The 19,988-nt window shown below is 38.1% G+C and overlaps 1 protein-coding gene across 6 annotated transcripts in view; it reads right to left on the bottom strand.

Annotated features, from left to right (window-relative positions):
* tanc1a (tetratricopeptide repeat, ankyrin repeat and coiled-coil containing 1a) overlaps positions 1-19,988 on the bottom strand; it is a 76,426-nt gene that overhangs the window by 33,181 nt on the left and 23,257 nt on the right. For 4 of the 6 annotated variants that reach the window (XM_079882634.1, XM_079882631.1, XM_079882633.1 and 1 more), the window contains exons 3-5: positions 17,197-17,418; positions 13,076-13,168; positions 2,579-2,700 (exon numbers count right to left, since the gene is read on the bottom strand). In XM_079882634.1, the coding sequence (XP_079738760.1) occupies positions 2,579-2,700; positions 13,076-13,168; positions 17,197-17,418 (437 nt within the window). Of the gene's footprint in view, positions 1-2,578; positions 2,701-2,922; positions 3,004-13,075; positions 13,169-17,196; positions 17,419-19,988 lie in introns of those variants that run through there. The other 2 variants (XM_079882635.1, XM_079882636.1) reach the window with 1 other exon arrangement.

Below are 19,988 nucleotides of genomic sequence, written 5' to 3'. Positions count from 1 at the left end.
GAAAAGCATGAAGAGGGAAGTTAGCTAGAGGAGAGATGTCCTAAAAACGACTAAAGTTAAAATTGTATATTCTTGAGAATTTTGATATGGCCGACACACGACCAAAGAGAAGACGTTCCGATGAGCAAATAACAAAGAAGAGGGAAAAGGAGAAGTAACGCGCGAAGTCCCGAATTTACATCGGAAAAGCGTTCAAAACGTGGCGAGAACTCCGCCGGCAGAAGGGCTTCCAATCCGACATTCAGGTGGCTCGTGGGTAAATCCAGTTTGTTTTTTCTAAATGGTTCATGACTGTTTCAGGAAGCACGGAAGGGAGGGGGAGGGGGAGGGGGCGGGATGAGGAGGAGGGAGGGTCGAGCTAGCCTCCGTTTTGTTTGACAATAGTTTGAACGTTAACAAGAAGTGGCGTCACCCAACATCGCTTAGAGCACCTTTAAAAAATTTATGTTCTTTAATAAAAACGTTTTGTTTAGCATTTCAGTTAGGTTAGGTTAATATATTTATAACAATTAATTAATTTAGTCATCCTGCGGCCCCCTTGGAAGTTTGCCGAGGCCCCTGGTTGAGAACCAATGCTTTAAAAGAACCAAAAAAGCATTATTTTAATGCTTTAAAAGAACCAGTAATCTGAAAGCAAATTACACCCCAATGTTGGGGTGTGAGAAATGATGGGTAATCTACCTTCTGCAAATCTAGAGGAAGTGCTTACAGGGCATAAACCATCAGTCTAAAACTTACTATGACTTTTCATACTATACAGAGTACATCAAATCCTATATACTACTTTGTCCTATCCTTTTACCTCTCTCCACACTCTATATAGGTCAGGGAGAGTGATGGTGTATGTGTGTGTGTGTGTGTGTGAGATCAGTGTACCGGAGCCCTGGTCCCCAGAGAACTGTTGCCTGCCATCCGCTCACCAATGAAGGATTCTCATCTCTCCACACACACAAACACACATCAGAGTAAAGCACAGCTCAAGCTTTCAGGTAGAGCTTCATGGACCTGTTCAATAATTTCCTCAGTGCTGCAGTTGAGTTAGAGAAGCGTGCGTAAGAGACACTGTTGCTCCACCCGCATCATTCGTTTTCCCGCGGTGAAACTGCATTACTCACCGGCAGCAACATCTCCAGGGTGCTTTTCCACATCAAGACTGTTTCAGTCCTTATAAAGCAGCTATGCACGTACACGGCACTGAACATGCATAAACCAGCATTCATACTTAATGCACTGCGTTTGAAAAGGCTAAAGGGGAGATCAGAAACTGGCCAATCAGAAAGCACATTCTCATTTGTGATTATGCATGACTGATGAAGCATGTTTGTGGATAAATTCAGCAACCAGGAGCTTTGTGTGCGGCAATCCATAAAAACGCTACGTAAGCCTCTTAAGAGCAACTTATATCCCAGATAAACACCTCATACCTCTGTATGATGTACCTACTGTATGATGATTTGGAAAGACCAAAACAAATATCTTTAAATGTTAAAAACAAATTGAAAAAGAGACAGAATGAGTTTTGTAACCAGAAACTAGTATATTACAGCTATACAGTGGACACCAGCAGGGTTAATATAGTTAGCTGAAATTAATGCTAAAACCATAAAGTTTTAATATAGTATGTATGTATTACATTTTTTGTTGCTTGAAATAAAATAAATGCTAACTGAAATAAAATTAAAGATTAAAAAACTTAAACTTATTTTATTTAATCTTGTGACCAAGGCAACATTTCTCATTTAGTTTACACTGATGTACTAAAATATATATATATATATATACATACACACACACACACACACACTAAAACTAACTAAACTTAAAATGAAAACAGAAAATCTAACAATAGAAAAATATTAAAAAAATGTATAAAAATTATAATAATAGTATCTCAATGATACTAAAATAACACTGGACATCACACACACCGATTTAAAGGATAAGTTCACCAATTTTCAACCAGCTTTGTATTGTTACAATGTCAGTAGTATATGTAAATGAACAATGTGTATCAATCTCCCAGTTTATTGGTCATCTAAACCAAAACGCATCATCCAGCAGACTTTTGTGAAAACTAAAGATCGTACTTCTGCAATTTTGCCACTCTCAGACAGTCTGATCAAGCCCAGTGCATTATGGTTGTTGAAGTTTTCCTACATTATTTGCAAAAGGGAACGCCACAGTCCTTGTTCTCCATTTTATCTAGCCTATTGCACCTATTCTAAAAAAATAAATAAAAAGTGTTTCTACTGCAAAGACATCAAAGTTTTATAAAAAGCCCATCTTGCCAAGTGGAAGTCTAAAACAAAGCTGTTCCAATAGTGTGTCTAGAGTGAAAGTGTGATTCTGGAAGAACAGCTCCAGCAGTGTCATCGATCGCTCTGATAAATGACCTCTGGTATCCAGGGCTCATTCGGTGCAACCTGACTGAAAAGAAAATTCAGAGGCCGTTTCCTCTTTCTAAGGATGTTATCGCCCTAATCTTACATATCTTCAGTGACGTGATGCCACGTGTTTGTATATCAGATTGCACGTCTCTCAGAGTTTGGGTGTTTAGACCTGTAGGGTTCATGTTTACCTGTTTCTCCTCCATGTTTGTTTGTGATGAGGTGGGGATGGCGTCTCCCAGCAGGAAGCCCAACCGTGTCATGAGCTCCTGGACAGCCGGGGAGGAGCCAGACTCAGCCGGCGAGGGCAGCTCTGCACACACACACACACACATATTCAAAGGTTAGGGAAGGATGAACAAAAAAAACCCACACCCAAAAGCAACATGTCTACAGGTACCCCAAACACACAAAGGATGCATTCACACTGACGAAATATCTACTTGACCACACGTACATTCAAACACTACATTCAGTCCAATTACATATTCAACGCTTTTCCTCCAGGACGTACAGTGAATCTGTCCCAACTCACCAAGATCCAAAGGACCGGTGTGGCACTTCCCTCTCGCTGCCTTTCACAGTCTCCTCTGCTCTCTGGCAATCTCCGTCCCTCCCTCTCACATCTCTCTCTCTATCTCGCAACTGTTCTCTCTCTTTTAGTCTCAATCCCTCCCTCTCTCTCTCTCTCTCTCTCTCTCTCCCCCTCCTCTCTGTTGCCCTGTATCTCTCGCTCTGTAGTACAACGCACGTACAGTGCTCCACACAGCCTCAGAAAGCCTGGGATTGAGATGCGGTTATTATGACAACCAAGTTTCTATCCATTCAGAGGCTGTGTGTGTGTGTGTGTGTGTGTGAGACAGAGAGGACAGGGTGTGAATGTGAATGAGCAAAGATCGTGCTCGCTTCAATCACTATAGGCTAGCTCTCATTCTCAGAATACGACTGGCTATAAACACACACACACACACGTTCATTCATTCTCTCCCTTTCTTACGTGCACAACACCATCCCGCAATTCTGCACAGATACAATAGAAAAACATGATTCTATCCTAATGTAATGTTAGATACTGTCAGTTTAGGAAATTAAGTGAGGCTCATTGAGTTGTTTAAAACCAGTTAGATTTGGAAAAAGAGACAGTTGGCTAAACATTATGACAACATGAAATCAAAATTACTTTCTTCATTAATGTCTCTGGTTTTTGTGTGCATGATTGATCGGAGCACATTATTCTAATGAAAAGACAAACAAAATTTTTTGGGGTGATGTAACCCTGGGGAAAATATAGCCTGACAGGTTTCATTTTTTGACCATCCAATCAATACTCCCAGCAGAATATTCAGTTTCATTTAGAAATACTTTGTTTTTTCAGTCATTAAATTCAAAGTCAATGTTCTTGTAGTTTTTATTTAAAATAGAATAGATCATCAATGGAAAATCATCACATTTTAAATACATTTTTGATCAATTTTAGATAAAAAAAAGGAAATGTGTCTTACGAAAATATATCACAGATTTATGGATGAATATTTTTATTTATTTGATATTATTGATGGTTTTTTTTTTTTTTAAATGCTAGGATATTCTGGGCGGTTATGCAGAGTGTTGTTATGTGGCTACTAAACTTTTATGAGTGTCGAATTTCTATCCATTAACTAGGTTGTTAATTACAAGAGCAAAGAACCCACTTTTAAGTCTCACTCACATTCTTGGATCAGTCCCTGCAATTTATTTCAACCATTTTATTGTCCACTAGGTGAAAATCCGATTGCTTAGAAAAGTAATAGCACCACTCTTCTCTACATGCCAGGCATCATTCATGTCTTCAGCACAAACCGTTTATGGTCACGTTCAATACTAAGAGGTAATAAGGTTAGAAAAAAGATGGCCCCATAAAAAGGTGAAAATGCCCCAGGAAATCAATTTAAGGTGGCAAATATTGTCCCTTAATGAAAAAGTTAATTTCTCTTACTGACCACCGCAGAGAAGAAAAAAATACTCTCAAGAAAATATTAAGATTTGTCAATATTGCATACCCTTAATTCAATGTATAAACAGCCTCGAAGCAAACACAAATGGATGAAATGCCACAAAACTCTAATGCTGATTTCATGGACTTTCCTACCAAGTACATAGCAAGACACAAATGCACAATTAAACAAAAAAGCTAAATATTTGCTCTGACATATTTACGCAATTACGATATGTAAATGAGCAGGGAAGTCTTGTGTAGCATCCCTGAGGGGAAGACAGGGCAACAGGCCACAGTTCATTAGCATACTGCACTCTGTCAGCAACACTGTCCTCCTCTACCACCCCTTCCCTTGTTAACATCTCCTGCCATCAATCTGGCTTTACACAAATCACTTCACGATCGATTGATGCTGCTGGTCAGCTAGTGTTGTTTACTTCCGATTGACAGCAGAATTTACAGGCAAACCTAAGGCAGAATCCATATTTAATACATCGTTCATAAATCATTTATTAACGTGCAATGAAATGCAGCATATGCGTGCTCGTCCTCCGGGTCTACATTCGAAGGCGTGTAAAAGCACATGCTAATCCAGATAAATGTTCCCTAATTAAACCATTTATTGTGCTTTTCTTCACAATAGACATTAGGACAGTGAGATGAGTGAGGATTGTTTCAAAGCCAGTTTACGATGGCCCACAGGTCTGAAGCCAGCTCCTCTCTCAGCTGGTCTCCAGTTGATCTACGTTTGCCAAAAGAGTACAGACCTCCCAATGAGTTCACACATTTCACTCTCCTTTTGCGTATGAAGACTACGTACACTGAACCGTTTTCTCCACACACGCTTACACACAAAGTTAGACATGGCTTGTTTTTGCAGATCACTCAAGCAGTAGTGTAGTGGTGCCTGCTCATTTTGGCAGGCCAGAAGTCTAGAACTCTAGTAACACTTGTATGTGTGTATGTGTGTGTGAGAAAATCATTCCCGAACCGTTGCCAGATTCCCTCCTGATTGTTTGAGTGAGCTGTGTAAATCTAAACTCTAAATGTGTGACGTATAGCAAAGTACTGGAATAAACCTGTGTAATGAATTTGATATAGAAATAGAAGCATTGACACTATTTATAGCATCAGATGTTCCTCATTAATATAAAACTGCTCCGTTCATAATGCCACGTTTAATCAAATTAGAACATCTAAGTACCACCAACTAGGCAACTGTTGTAAAGAACACAAAGACAGTCAGAGGTCTTCCTTCATACGTTAAGGTTTGTGGGTTCAATTAGACTGCATTATATTATAATTGGGGCTGTCGATTTAATTATAACATTTATTAACGCATTTAACGCACCCGCCCCGCCCCAGACCTACGCAATTCATCTTACATGTCATACAGTTGATTGGTGACAAACATGAATCAGAACTCACTCTGGGTTGTAGCCTAAAATTTAAGATATCAGGAAAAAAAAAATGCCCCTGTATGAGTTTGTCTTATATTTATATCATGATATTAAGCAATATCACACAAGTAACAAGTATATTGATTTTATACAACAGTTCAATAAATAAGAAGTTAATATTGTCATATTTTAGAAACAATATTGTCTGATTTTGCTCAATTTTACTAACGAAAATTTGCTTATTAGCCATAAAGCCAGAGCAGAACTGTTTCAGAGGTTGAACAGAGGTGCTTATGGGTCAAGTGCATTTCTTGAAGGAAAAAAAAAAGAAAAAAAAAAAGTACAAATTTTAGGTTTCCAGGTTTTATGGGGACTTTCCATACTGTACAAACTGTATACTCTATCCCTTAACCATAACCCTACCATCACAGAAAACATCACATTTTTACATGATTTATAATCAGTTTTCCTCATAGGCACCACAAATATGTAGCCTGGTCCTACCAGAATCTCGTACATTTCATTTGTACAGAGAGTCTGGCCACTCTCCATTGACAAGTGTTAACTTCCTTGAAGGCGGGCACTCTGTTGAAGTTTAAAACTATTGGATCTGCCATAACCAATCGCTAACGTTTGGTCGTGACGTAACCCTACAACTCAAACTAGCGCACGACATCAACGTCATCGTTCTCAGCCACTCCCTCTGATCGCTGATTGGACCGGCAAAAATTTGGCCGGAGAAAACCCAAGAATATACCGCAAACCCAGACGGAGTACTGAAGGAAAATGAAAATTGAGCAGAAGTACGTAGGAGGGCGGAGCCAGGCAAACAAATATGTCCCCACAAGGTCAAAAATAAATGGTATTACTATCTTTGTTGGGACATTTGTTCCCCAAATTACACACACAGACACACACACACACAGACTGCAACTCTGAGCTCTTTTCTCTCCATTTTTTAAGGACATTTACTGAAAGGTTCTTTGGGGAACTCAAAATGATTCTTCTGTGAAAACCTCTTTTAGAAACTTCTATTTTAGAAAACTATTCTAGTTTTAGAAACTTACATAAGTGCATAATGGAGACTTATTCTAATTCAAACAGTATACTTCAAGCAGATTTTAAAAGGAATATTTATCCATCCATTTCATACTATATATTTATTCATCTTATATACTGTGCATTAGTTTTATTTATTTTAAATGGCCAATGGTCAGAATTTCAATACAAATAGAAATAAAATATCTTTATTTTTTACTGTAAATTTCAAATCAAATCGTTCCAGCCAGTAATTGAGACACAAGAATCTTCTTTTATTTATTTCTTACATTTCCTCTTTAAATTCTCCCGTCTCCATATCAGTCCCATCTCTCAGACTGTGAAACAGCCATAATCTCATTGGTCTTATTCAGCTCTTGTCGTTTTCATTTTCTAGACACTGAAATCTATTTGCATGCTAAAAAGCTTGGGAACACCATTCCCCCTCCCCCTGTCCACACTTCCATCTCCTTTCATCAAATGACCTTGTTCATCCACATATAGCTTATGAAATCAAAGTAAATACCATTGTAGTACACAAACTCACGCTTTTTAATCAGTATCATGTGCGTGTATGTGTGTGAGTGACAGACAGAGAAACAGCCTGAAAAAGATAGTGAGAGATATGAGAGAGGGAGAATGCATCCATGTATGGAGGAGTGTGAAAAAAGAGGGGGAGGTGGAGAAGAGGACGTCTGACATGGAGCAAGAAAGAGAGCAAGACAGGGTAAGATACAAGCAAAATAACATGAGTGATCGGTAGCCTCAGAGAAGAAAGAGTGTGTCATTCAGTCATATATAAAGAGAGACAGACAGGGTGAAGGCCGGAGATCCACAGACAGCTCTGATCCTGGAAGTCAATTCAGGGATTGTCCTACTGGATTGTCAACAATCCAGTAAGAGCTAAGCTGACTATTAACCTTAGTTTATGTATCAGGCAGGTATCTTCAATTGAATTTTAAATAAAACTAACCCTAACAACATGAATAAATAAAACCATAAAATGTAAGTAAATAAATAAATAAAATCAAAAACTATGAATAAAACAAAGAAACAACAAATAAATAAAACCACTAATAAATAAATAAAATGCATAAATAATTCAATCAAAATAATAATTAAATAAACAACAAAATGAAACCACAACAAACAAACAAACAAACAGGAGGTCCACAATATTTCTCACTTTCAACTAAGATGCTTTACAACCAGTGTTGGTGAAAGTTACTTTTAAACCATGCGTTACAATATTGTGTTAAAAAAAAGTAACTAATTGCAGTACTTAGTTACTTTTTTTGGAAAGTAATATTACAATGTTTTTCTCACTTGGGTTGGGCTAGCTTGTTTATAACAATAAATAAAATAAATTAATTAATAAATTAAGTTTTATTTTTGGCAAATGTAAAGTCCCTTTCACACCAAAAGTGTGAAATAACCCTTCAATGATCTCAACACCTCTGCACTTACTCATTTTTTTCCTCAACATGGGGACAGAAGTTTCAAACGATACATGGGAATAAAAAGTAATGCATTACTTTACTACTGTAGGTACTTGAAAAAATGTATCTGATAATGAATGAGACAAAACACATCAACTATGGACTCAACTATAATGCTAAAATTAACTGAACGTGCTGAACATTCACTCTGTTCTTGCAGTTCCTAGCAGCCAGTGCTTAGTCATAATCGTTATTTGTCAAAAATAAATGTGTATATGCCACATGAATTTAAGATCCTTTCATATCAGTTTGGACAATGAGTAGCCTTTTTATCTCCGGCGATAGCGCTTATTAATAAAACTGTCATCAAACTTGATTATGGGTTTTTCAAAACGATCCCACACATGGGTAATAACAGGCTATATCTTGTTGCTCTAACTTTGATGTTATCCCAGTGCCACCAATGAAAAAAGTTCAAATTAAACGTTTTCCTACAACACTGACAGCAACTTCACCCACGAATCCTTAGAACAACTTTTTGTTGTAAACGTTACATTTAATTTATTAATTACATAGTGTAGTAGATGCCAGAATGTGTGATGTCGTGAGAAGTAGCAAAAACAAGTGAGTCATTAAATAACTCGGTGACATTAATCTTATTTGCTAATTTTATAAAGCATGCACGCCTCCATGCTAGCAATTGTTTGAGATAATGCACACTTGCCATTAAAAGAAGGGCCCATTAAACTTTATTACATTCGCTTGGGCCAAGCGTCTTTTTCAGCAACTGGCATAATTCGACCTGGCCGAGTCCGGCGATTTTTTTTGGTCAAACGAGACAAAGTTTTTCCTGCAAAGTGACATCTAAATTACAGCCCTGTCGATCCAAGGTTTATTTTTGAAGCTAATGTCTGAAACACATGTAACAGGGGAGAAAGCACGAATCAGGAAGGCAACGGGCAGCGGTATGGCGTAAACGGCGGGATGCGGTGCGGTATTATCGGCCTGTGATGAAAGATCTGAGCTGGGTAAATCATTAGTGCTCATTAGAATTGAATCATGGAGATTATGCTCTGAAGAAATCAGTGGAAAACGCTGGTCATGCCTCAGAGTGAACAGACACAATGTTGCCATAGAGATTTGCCAGCTCAATCAAAACGAAAGGCTGCAACTCTAATATTCGAGAGCCCTGCATTAGTCTACTACACTATGAGCTGTGTGCTTTCGGACGTGTCTAGGGTCACTAAGACCCTAAAAAATTTAGTATTCTTGGTCTCCTGCTTAAAAAGTGGATTTTGATTGTGCTGTAACTGTAAGCTTACATGGCATTTCACTTGCCACTGGTCTCTGCTAGTCAACCTTGAACCAGTGCTACCTTTTGTTATTTTAAAACAGCAATTTCTTAAAGGAAACGGATAAGCTTGGTTTAAGGTTGTGGATTGGTGTAAGGTTGTAAGCTTATGTTACTGCCAAAGTAATGCAAGAATGCACATTAAGTATGGATAATAGGACTGTACACTTGCACTACATGCCAAATATTTGCATCTGCATACTTGCGTAGAGCATGTTTCTGGCCTAAGGAAGTGAATCCGCAATCCAGCTGACTCTCAGATGTAAGTAACCGTACACTCACCCTCTAATGACGTCACAAAGGTTGTTTTCGTCCTTTCAGGAAACAGTGAGTGAGCACATAAAGATGATAATTGCCTTTAACACAGGAAGAGTCAGACTCTAATGCACTTCATAGTCATCTGTTTCAAAGACGAACGGTGGGTGTGTGGCGTATTTCTAAAGCCTGATTTACTCAGTCTCCCATGATTCTCGGTTCTCTGGTCTGTGAAGAAAATCAATGTGACCTCGAGTCCATTTCGAGCCCGTTTTGTAGTCCACACAGGTGTGGAGAGAGAGGAGGAAAGGCAAACATGAATTTATAGAACAGCTGTCAGGACAATGAACCTCGAGCTGAAAGTCAAAGTCATCTAGGCCAACGCTGACATGGAGAACATTCATTTGCATGTACGGCAGGTTCATCTGGAGTGGCCACCGCATCTGGTGCGCTCTCACGATCTGCATCATCAAACAGTGAAGGTGTGACTGCTTCATAATTAATCATTTGTAGATGCACCAATGTATTAAATTAGTGAAATGCCAAAGAAACCATAATGATTTCCTAAAATAGAACAGAGGTGTCTCGGACATGGTCCAAAGATAATGACTCTTGATTAGAGAATGTTTGTGAATTTGTCATCTGTGTGCGTTTTTGTGTGTCCATAAATGTGAAAACAACTTTAAGATGGTAATATTTGCATGTGTGTGTTTGTGTTTATGTACAGTGGGGAGCAAATGTCTGAGACTACTAAGAAAATCTGGGATTTTTTTCATAACAACTCTCAAAGTGTTTGGCACTGTAATGGACAAGACAATGTTCATATGTTTGGTCTTGGCGAAATAGATCGATACTGCTGCTGTTGGTTATTGCAGCTGCTGCAGAGGAAGTAAAGGACTTGCTACTGCCAATACAATACACAACACTCTGCTGTCAGCAAGTAAGACTGCTGATGCACAATACAGCATACATGAATTACCCGTAGCAGATCTATACAGGTGGAGCTGGGGGAGATGGAGGGTTTCTGAAAGCATGCTGCAAATGCTACAGCAAATGCTGACCAGTATTTGAAGGTTGAGCAGTGAGCTCATTGGCTACTGATACAGCAGGAACCAATCAGCTGCTTTATATCACCTTTTTGTTATACTGGTTGAAACTCTCCACATCCTGATAGCAATCAGTAATCCAATCATTGCATTCGGTCCGATTCAGCCTGTCAACCTACGTATTTCCATACCTCCACGCACCCTGCTCACGCAGACGTCATAAGTGCGTTCCTTAAGGCTATGCAGAGTTGTAAACAGACGGTCACTGAGCGTTGCAAACAAACAGCAGCCACCTTTTACAGTTCCTCTGTATAAATATGCCACGTCATATTTACCTTAATTAAGAGATGTCAACCCTTGTGGTTCTACTCGGAGCTGTTCATGTCCTCAGAATTGGAATTATGCGCTTCAACGGCAACACTATCAAAGCCGAAATGAATCTGCAGCAGTCACATGGTACAAGTCAGAGCTCTAAGTTGTTTACGTTCATTGTTGTAACGTTATGTGCGTTGAGCATGAGGTAATTTAACGTCGTCTCTCGTGACGCTTTGCAGACTCTGCTCTGGCTGTCTTCATGTGTTTTGGCGTTGCCATCACAGGAATAAATTACATTTTAAAAATATATTAAAATAGAAAGCAGATATTTTAAATAATACTATTTCACAGTATTAGCCTACTGTTTGTACTTTTTTTCAGGTTGTGTGACCTACCATGTATCGAGACATTCAAGTATCTTGGCTCAACATTCACAGTTGATGGAAGTCTGCACGAGTCCCATAAAGTCACTGCGCGAGTCAACGCTGCCTTGGCTGAAATAGCGCACGACGACCAGCACCTGCGATAGGAAGACCAGTGACCGCCGAAGATCTACAGTACCGGCATTCGTCCTGTTGCTCTTTATGACACTGAGAGTGGGCCCGTGATGAAAGAAGTAGAACGCCGCCTCTGTGCCATGTAAACGAAAATGCTGCAATGGATCTCCAGCATCACACGCTTCAAACATGTCTGTAATGATGACATTTGGCAGCGGTATGGTGTTGCCTCAATATCGACACGCTGCACAACGACCTCAAGCTTACCCGTTTGCACCCAGATCAAGCCGACGATCACATCAAATGGCGCAAGCGATCCAGAAAAGAGGACCCTGCTACCATGCGGGAAAAGCTAAAGAAGATTTCAGGTTGTGTGGTACTTCTAGGTCACTAATCAAATATAAACATGACACTGACCATGTGATTTTTGTACAGATGTCAGATATTCTTACTTTCATTGAAGCAAAAGTCATGCTGAGAAGAACATCAGGTTTCATGCTTCATGCAACTCAAACAAAACTTGCACATACAGTAGCAAATACTAGGAAATTCTAGGATTTGTAAATTAACTATGTTTTTTTAATTACTTTATGCTAATAATATAATTTGTAACAAAATAGTTTTAAATTAGGTGGAAAAATGAAATAAAAACATGTTAACTAGTGGTTTTAAACATTTGGACTTCACTGTCCAACTCCACTCTGCAGTTGTATGCATGAGTACAATCATCAAGAACTGTTTCACTGTTTCTTTGTGTGTTCACCTGTAACCCTCCAAATGCCACACACACATTCCAGGAATCAATAAGATTTAATAATGCAGAGTTGAATTTTGCCATCCTAGCATCACATCACCAAAATGACCGATAGAGCAAATCAATGGCCACACCAACACATACTGTGCAAACACAAGGCAGTATTAAACAGTGACAGTATACTAAGTAAAACAGAGAGACAGAGGGAGGGAGGAATGCGGTTTAATGGACCGCTGGATTTACTGAACTCTCAGCAGTAAATTCATGTAACTCCCCACATCTTAAAAACACCATCCCTCAGCTTACAACAAGGGCAAATCTCACTCAAACACTGTGGGGACTTTCCATTGAATTCTATGGTTTTTATATTGAGGTTGTTATATTTTATATTCCCTAAACCTACCCCTAAACTTAACCCTCACACATGCATTTTCATTAAGAATGTATTCAATATTTATTGATTCATGCATGTCTGGTTATCCCTTTACTATTCTTGTAACAAAACCTGACCCACACACAAAGATCAATGAATAGACAAATACAAGCATTCATACTAAAGTATACATTTCTTAACTGACCTACTGGTACACACACACACACACACACAGAAGAACTCACCACTATTGTTCTTCTTCCTGTTCCTCAGAGCACAGGTGATAGGATCTCCTGGAGCACGAGGATTCTCCACATATTTGGGTGTCCTGATTGAACCTGGAGACAGAGCAAAAATGAGAGAAAGACACAGAGAGAGAGACAGAGAGAGAGAGAGAGAGAGAGAGAGAGAGAGAGAGAGAGAGAGAGAGAGAGAGAGAGAGAGAGAGAGAGAGAGAGAGAGAGAGAGAGAGAGAGAGAGAGAGAGAGAGAGACAGTTAAGTCTTTCCAGATGGGATTGTGAGGCTGGCGATCTGAATCTCTGGGCAGAGCTGCGTGTGGATCTGCTTGTGTGTGTGCGTGTGTGTGCGCGTGTGTGTGTGATGGTTGTGATCGGCTGTCCTGTACTCCCAAAGAGATTCCAGAATAAACGAGGAGTCTGTAATGATTTTAATCTCCCTGAGCAGTTCCTCCTGTGTCATCTGAGTCAGAGTCAAGCTTTATTGGCATGATTGTCGACATATGCACCATTGCCAAAGCATGAAAAGCACTTAGAACATAGACAAAGAAAATAAATAAGTTGAAGTAAATAAAAGAAGTTGAAGAAATGAAGAGCAAAATAAAGAAATGAGGAGTAAAATAAAAAAAATGGACAAAGTAAACACTGTACACTACCGTTCAAAAGTTTGGGGTCATTTTTTTATGTTTTTGAAAGAAAAAAGGTCTCTCCTCACCAAGGCTTCATTTATTTGATAAAAAAAAAAAAAAAAAAACGCGATAACTGTAATATTATTAAATATTATTGCAATTTAAAATAACTGTTTTCTATTTTAATATATTTTAAAATGTAATTTATTCCTGTGATGGCAAAGCTGAATTTTCAGCTTCATCACTCCAGTCTTTAGTGTCACATGATCCTTCAAAAAACATTCTAATATGCTGATTTGCTGCTCAAGAAACATTTATTTTTATCATCAGTGGTGAAAACAGTTCAATAATATTTTTTGTGGAAACCGTGATACATTTTTTTCGGAAACCGTGATAAAATTTTTTCAGGATTCTTTGATGACTAGGAAGTTCAAAAGAACAGCATTTATTTTAAAATTGAACATTTTGTAGAAATGTAAAAGTCTTTACTGTCATGTTTGATCAATTTAATGCATCCTTGCTGAATAAAACTATTAAATTTCTTATAATAAAAATATTACTGACCCCAAACTATAATCATAGTTTAGAATTTGGTCTATAATACTAGACCAAATAATATACAAAATAAAATAGAAAATACTGTCTCAGGGTTAACCCGCCAGCTGACTCAGCTCATTCACAGCCCTCGCTCGCTCTGCAAGAACATTTCCTCCATTTAACTTCACAGCGGCTCCTCAAACAAAGCCTCAAACATCAGACAGGAGCCTGAAACATGAATAAGGACAGATATCTCCACTGGCGCTCAGATTTGGCAGTAATATTCAGGGCTGTAGCAACCATTATAACTGACATGTCGTCCCCACTTACAAGATCATCCCCCACACACTTGTTGAGAAAGAATATTTATATTTTAAGAGTTTTGTTGGGCCGCAATCATAAATGCAGCCAATGAGAAATTACAACATAGCAGAAGCATTCCCAAAAATCAGTTTGGAGTGTTTATCACCTCATTAGTATTCATGAGCTGAGCTAAAGATTTATAATGTGTTGCTTCGACTTTTCAGATTATTCTTGCACCTCTGGTAATATTGCATTACATATTTAATGATTGTTTGGAAGAAAACATTAGCGAACGATCTGTGAGGTTATAGGGTTGTAGGATCAAATCAAGGTAAGTTTGACTCAGGAACTGGACTCTATTACAGCCACATTCTGGAGCTAGGCACTTATCAACAGGTTTCCAGATGGGTCATGTACAGTAATTACTTGCAGCATTCAGCATGACGCTGTGGATGAAAAGTGTTTGCTATAAGGTAAGTAACTAAAAAGGTTTGGTCTGTAAAATGCTTTATCTTTGTATTAAAATAACATGACTCAGCGTTTACATATGAAGTGAAGTTTTGCCTAGAGCAATTTAATATTTATATGAAAAATGTGACAATGACTTGATTGACATCAGTGAAAATTATTCTATTTGATGAAAAATGTATAAGAAACTTTTTGGAATAATATGCATAAAGGTTCAGATAAGCTACAAATAAGCTCAAGTGTGCAAATTTTGAATTCATGTTGAAAAGTGGTCTATACCGCCACCTACAGGAACAGACACAGCATTGCAGGCACAGGAATGTTGCCATTAACATTATCTATCATTGGAAATGCTTATAGCAGGAGAGAAAAAAAACTTAAAGGACCCTTTGGGGAAATTTATGACAGATAACAAGATAAAATATTATAATGTATCATTGTAAATGCTGTAAATTGCTCCATTTTACATTAGAATGGATCTAAATTCAATCAGGAATGAATCATTTTGATTAATGGTAACATTTGTTACTTGTTTTTTTGTTTTTTTTTACAGAAAATGTGTTCTATAAAGCACTCTAATTAAAAACAGATTTAATTCAGCAGCACATGGGTCTGATGTGGGTATAAAAATCACACAACCTGAGGTGCAAGACTGTGGGAAGAACAATCGGTGTGTGTGTAGCCAGCCCAAAATAATGAGCGAGTTTCTGCCAAGTTCCAAGAAACTGCCAAGTCTCTCCCATGTGATTGGCAGCTCTCAGCTCAGCTATCAGTATGAATCAGCAAAGAGCTAACAATACCACAATGATAACGTAACACATAATACACCGTATATGATACAGATTCATTCATTAGTTCTCAAATAATCTATAGCAGCTAGCTAAATACATACAGTTTATAGAATCACACATTTGGGAGAGACTGCATTTTAAGGTCTAGCTCGCCTTGACCTAAACTCATCCTAAAGTCAACTGTACCCCTCTTTGTGTTAGTTTCTTTGAGATGCTATTAATTTTTGTTAATTAATTACATTTTATATGTATTTTCAGTTTCATTGTAATTGAAAGTTTTAGTAATTTTGTTGTGCTTTAAAAAAAACAAAAAAACATACTGTATGTCTACATAGTTTTCAGGTTTAAGTTATTTTAGTGCTTCACTTAAACTAAAATGAGAAATGCTGATTTTTTTTTTTTATATTTTATTTTATTTTAGATATCCCCCTGAACCTAGACTAATGCAGTTATTAATGCAGAATTAAAGAAAGAGAGAAAGAGAGAGAGAGAGAGAGAGAGAGAGAGAGAGAGAGAGAGAGAGAGAGAGAGAGAGAGAGAGAGAGAGAGAGAGAGAGAGAGAGAGATTGCAATAATGAGACAGAAAAGATTGTGCATCAATATTATTTAATTTATTTAATATTAATTCATTTGTTTTAATTAATTTGTTAATTCTTTTTTTTTTCTATTATTGACATAGGCTAGCCTAATTAATTGAACACAAAGCCCTTTTAACAAGTAGGCCTATCATTATTTATTTGTTTGTTATATTATCTGCAATAATAATGAAAACCCGTGCAGCAGGGCTATCAATTTATTTATATATTCAGTTTAATTTTCTATTGATTATAGATAGGACTATATACTTTATTTTTTTTAAATAAAACTGCAAGCTTCCATTGATTGTGAAGTTAGACATCGAAAATGGCGCTTGGGGCTGCGTGTTTTTTCTTGTTATGAATTGTATCCTATTTTCCGTTATAACTGTTAACTACGCAAAGTGATATGAAACTGTAATGCGGTCAAGACCTGCTGGAACTACTTAAGCCTTGAGTTTCCCTGAAAATAACTGCACACCTTAGAACTTTCGTCAACCAATCAAGCATTCAACAGCCCTGTAGTATAAGAGCTAATATTAAAAATGTCTATATTTTTCCCCATGTTATCAATGTCAAAACTGTGGCCAGAGAAAATGCTGAGTGGCTAGTAACTTTGGAAAACCAGTGGCTGGTGAGCAAAAAAAGTTAATGTCAAGCCCTGATCACTACTTCTATTTTTTATCTTTATTCTATTCTTGATCTCACATTGTAAAAATGCACATTTCATCAGCTCTGAATGGATGTGTACTGTACGTAACAAATCAACTTGACACCTAAAATTGCTTGTGTGATGCGCCATGGTTAAAAAGTGACTCGTACGCACCCGATGACTTGTTGGACCGGACGGGCGATAGATAGGGTTGGCGGGGAGGGAGCAGTGGGGAGGAAGGGAGGGAGACGGACACTCCTCTGGTCAAACTCGGCCTCAGCACCTCCTCTGCAGGGTATGGCTGGACTGGGAGTGGCCCACTGCCATGATTCGGAAGAACCACAATCCCCTCTTCCTGAACTCTGTGATGGAAACTGGGGCTGAGAGATTGACTTCCTAAACAAAAACGAGAAAGGCAAAATTCTTGATTAGACTTTTTGCAATTTTTAAAGTGCCCCTATTATGCTTTTTTGGATATTAGTGGATATTATGCGGTTTGTGAATGTTAATGGTTTTAAAGATCAAAGTGCACAACAAATGGAGTTATTGTCTCGCAACAAAAAGAACCGATTCTCAGCACTGCTTGAATCAGTCATTCCAGTATTCCATCCCTGCACGAAACTACATAGGTTTGTAATACATTTGCATAAAGCCCATCTATGGTCTTCATTGGCTGCCAATGAATAAAACTTTGACCCATCCTCAAACACTGTAGTTGTAGCTGAGGCTTAGGTTTGGTTTGTGCTGTCAACATATCAAGAAGATGCTACTTTCTGCGTTGTGAAAGCAAATCCACTTTGCATAAATTTCCAAAGATAAGGGATCGAATACAGTAAATCCGACGCCATCGTTACTGTGTATAAAAGTGCTGAGGAAGCTCCAGGAGCTGAAATTCAGATGGTAAATGGACGTTTCGTTTCCGACGTGCTGTAAGTGGCAGACCAATCACAACAAACTGGGCCATCTGACCAATCAGAGTAGAGTAGGCTAGGGATCCTTTATTGAACCATATCAGACACTGTGGTCATGAACTGCATTTTTTTTAATGTTCTATAAGGTCCACTTATAATGTTATCAAGATTTTTACATCAAAAGTCACCCTAATTTAGAAGTAATAGACTATTTTCTATCCTACTTTTGACCCTCTCTTTGAAACACTCCCTTTTGATAGGCGTGTCGCATTTAAGACTTGGAAGTAAATGTTATGATTAGGTAACAGTTATGCATATTAAAATAACTTTCAATGTCCCTGCTATTACATGTGTGGAATTGTTTAGAAAACTTCAAAAGTTGAAAAATATCTTGTTACGTAGTTGAAACATTTGCCAACAATGTGAAACATTTATGCATATTACATATGCTTCATTAGTCTTGGTAGTGGCAAATAAAGCTTAAGTACTTGGAGTTACCACAGTCATAATTGACAAGTGCTAACTTACGGTGTTTTGAGTAAATGGAATTATGAATGAATGCACCATCATTCTTATAGGCTATCGTTCATCCTTTTCGATGTGAAAAAGGTATACATTATCATTTGCAGAGTAGCGTTTTAAATAAAATTAAACGTGTTGTAATGTCTTACTGATGACAAAACAAAAGATGTCTCTCACTGAAGCTTTTACTCAGGATTACAGTGAATAGCTTAGATCTAAACAATTACAAAAGAAGCAAGCACATAGAGAATACGCTTTCTTCCGTATCCGGGAATCCCCTGCATTAACCCAAAAAATGCCGAAGCAAAGGAAAGAACAGCAAATCACAACTATTCACGGTTTGACTGCGGCGCTACAGTATAAATCAGGAGTATTCAAGGAGTATAAAGTTTCAGGAGGTCCGGTGACTAAATTTCCTTCCCAGCAGAGGTTCGGACAATACCTTTTTGGAATAGTTACAGTACATATATATTTTCAGCAGTAGTACTTTGTAAAAGAAAAATCCTAAAAAGTCAAAACAGTCAGTAATGGTATTTGAGATTAAAAATAAAAAAACATCAATATTTCATCAGATGAACATAAATCAGTCATTAGGTCTACGATAAACGACCCTGAGTGCTTGTGGTGCGAACAGCTCCCTTGTTTTGACACGCTGCTCAATTTAAACTGTAGAAATGGTGCTACAGTTGTCACTTTGTCTCGTGGTCCAGTTGGAACCAAGCAAGAGTCTGGAACAGGACCCATGGTCCGCTATTTAAGGATGCCTGGTGTAAATGCTCATCTATAACAGGGGCGTTCAATTAGTTCCAAGAGGTCCGGACTCTATATTTTCTTTCCAGAGGAGGTCCGGACAATACTTTTTTGGAACAGATAGGCTATACATTTCCATCTGGTCAGCAGTAGTACTTTGTCAAAGAAACAATCCCACACTCAAAATAGTAATCAAAGATGACAATCTTGGGCCCCATGAGCCAAAGCAGTGATGTCTAAGAATTTTTACCAATATTTACCAAAAAACTAAATATTTCTCCCAACTGGATAAATGAATAGGTATAAAAAGGTAAGCTAGACATACAAATAATTGTATTAGTTCTCATTTTCTGCGTTTTAGCAAATGTATCTATTTTGCTGCTAACCGTGTTTCTGGTTACTGTTGTTAAAATAACTGCGTCATCTGCAGCTCTTAATGTGGCACTCTACGTATTTAGCGGAAGAGAGAAGCAACGCGCACAGAGCGGAAAGGGTTTGAATTAAGCGCGTTGGCTCTAGATAATAATATTAAGAAGATGAAGCACCGAAAGATCATTACCGTAAACAACCCTGAGCACTTGAGGTGTGAACCGCTCCGTTGTTTCAATGCGCTGCTCACTTTAATCTGCAGAAATGGTAAAATGGCACAATTGACCCGTTGCAGGGATTTGATTGACAGGCGATCTGAACAATCATAATCCGCCATCAACCAAATCCACCATTTATGTCCGACAAAGCAGTCAGGAGAGTTAGTAGATTAACATTGGAGGATTTGAACTTGAA

The sequence above is a fragment of the Squalius cephalus genome, assembly GCF_949319135.1.
Source record: "Squalius cephalus genome assembly, chromosome: 10".
Classification (NCBI taxonomy): Eukaryota; Metazoa; Chordata; class Actinopteri; order Cypriniformes; family Leuciscidae; genus Squalius; species Squalius cephalus.
This window is presented reverse-complemented; position numbering and strand designations above follow the sequence as displayed.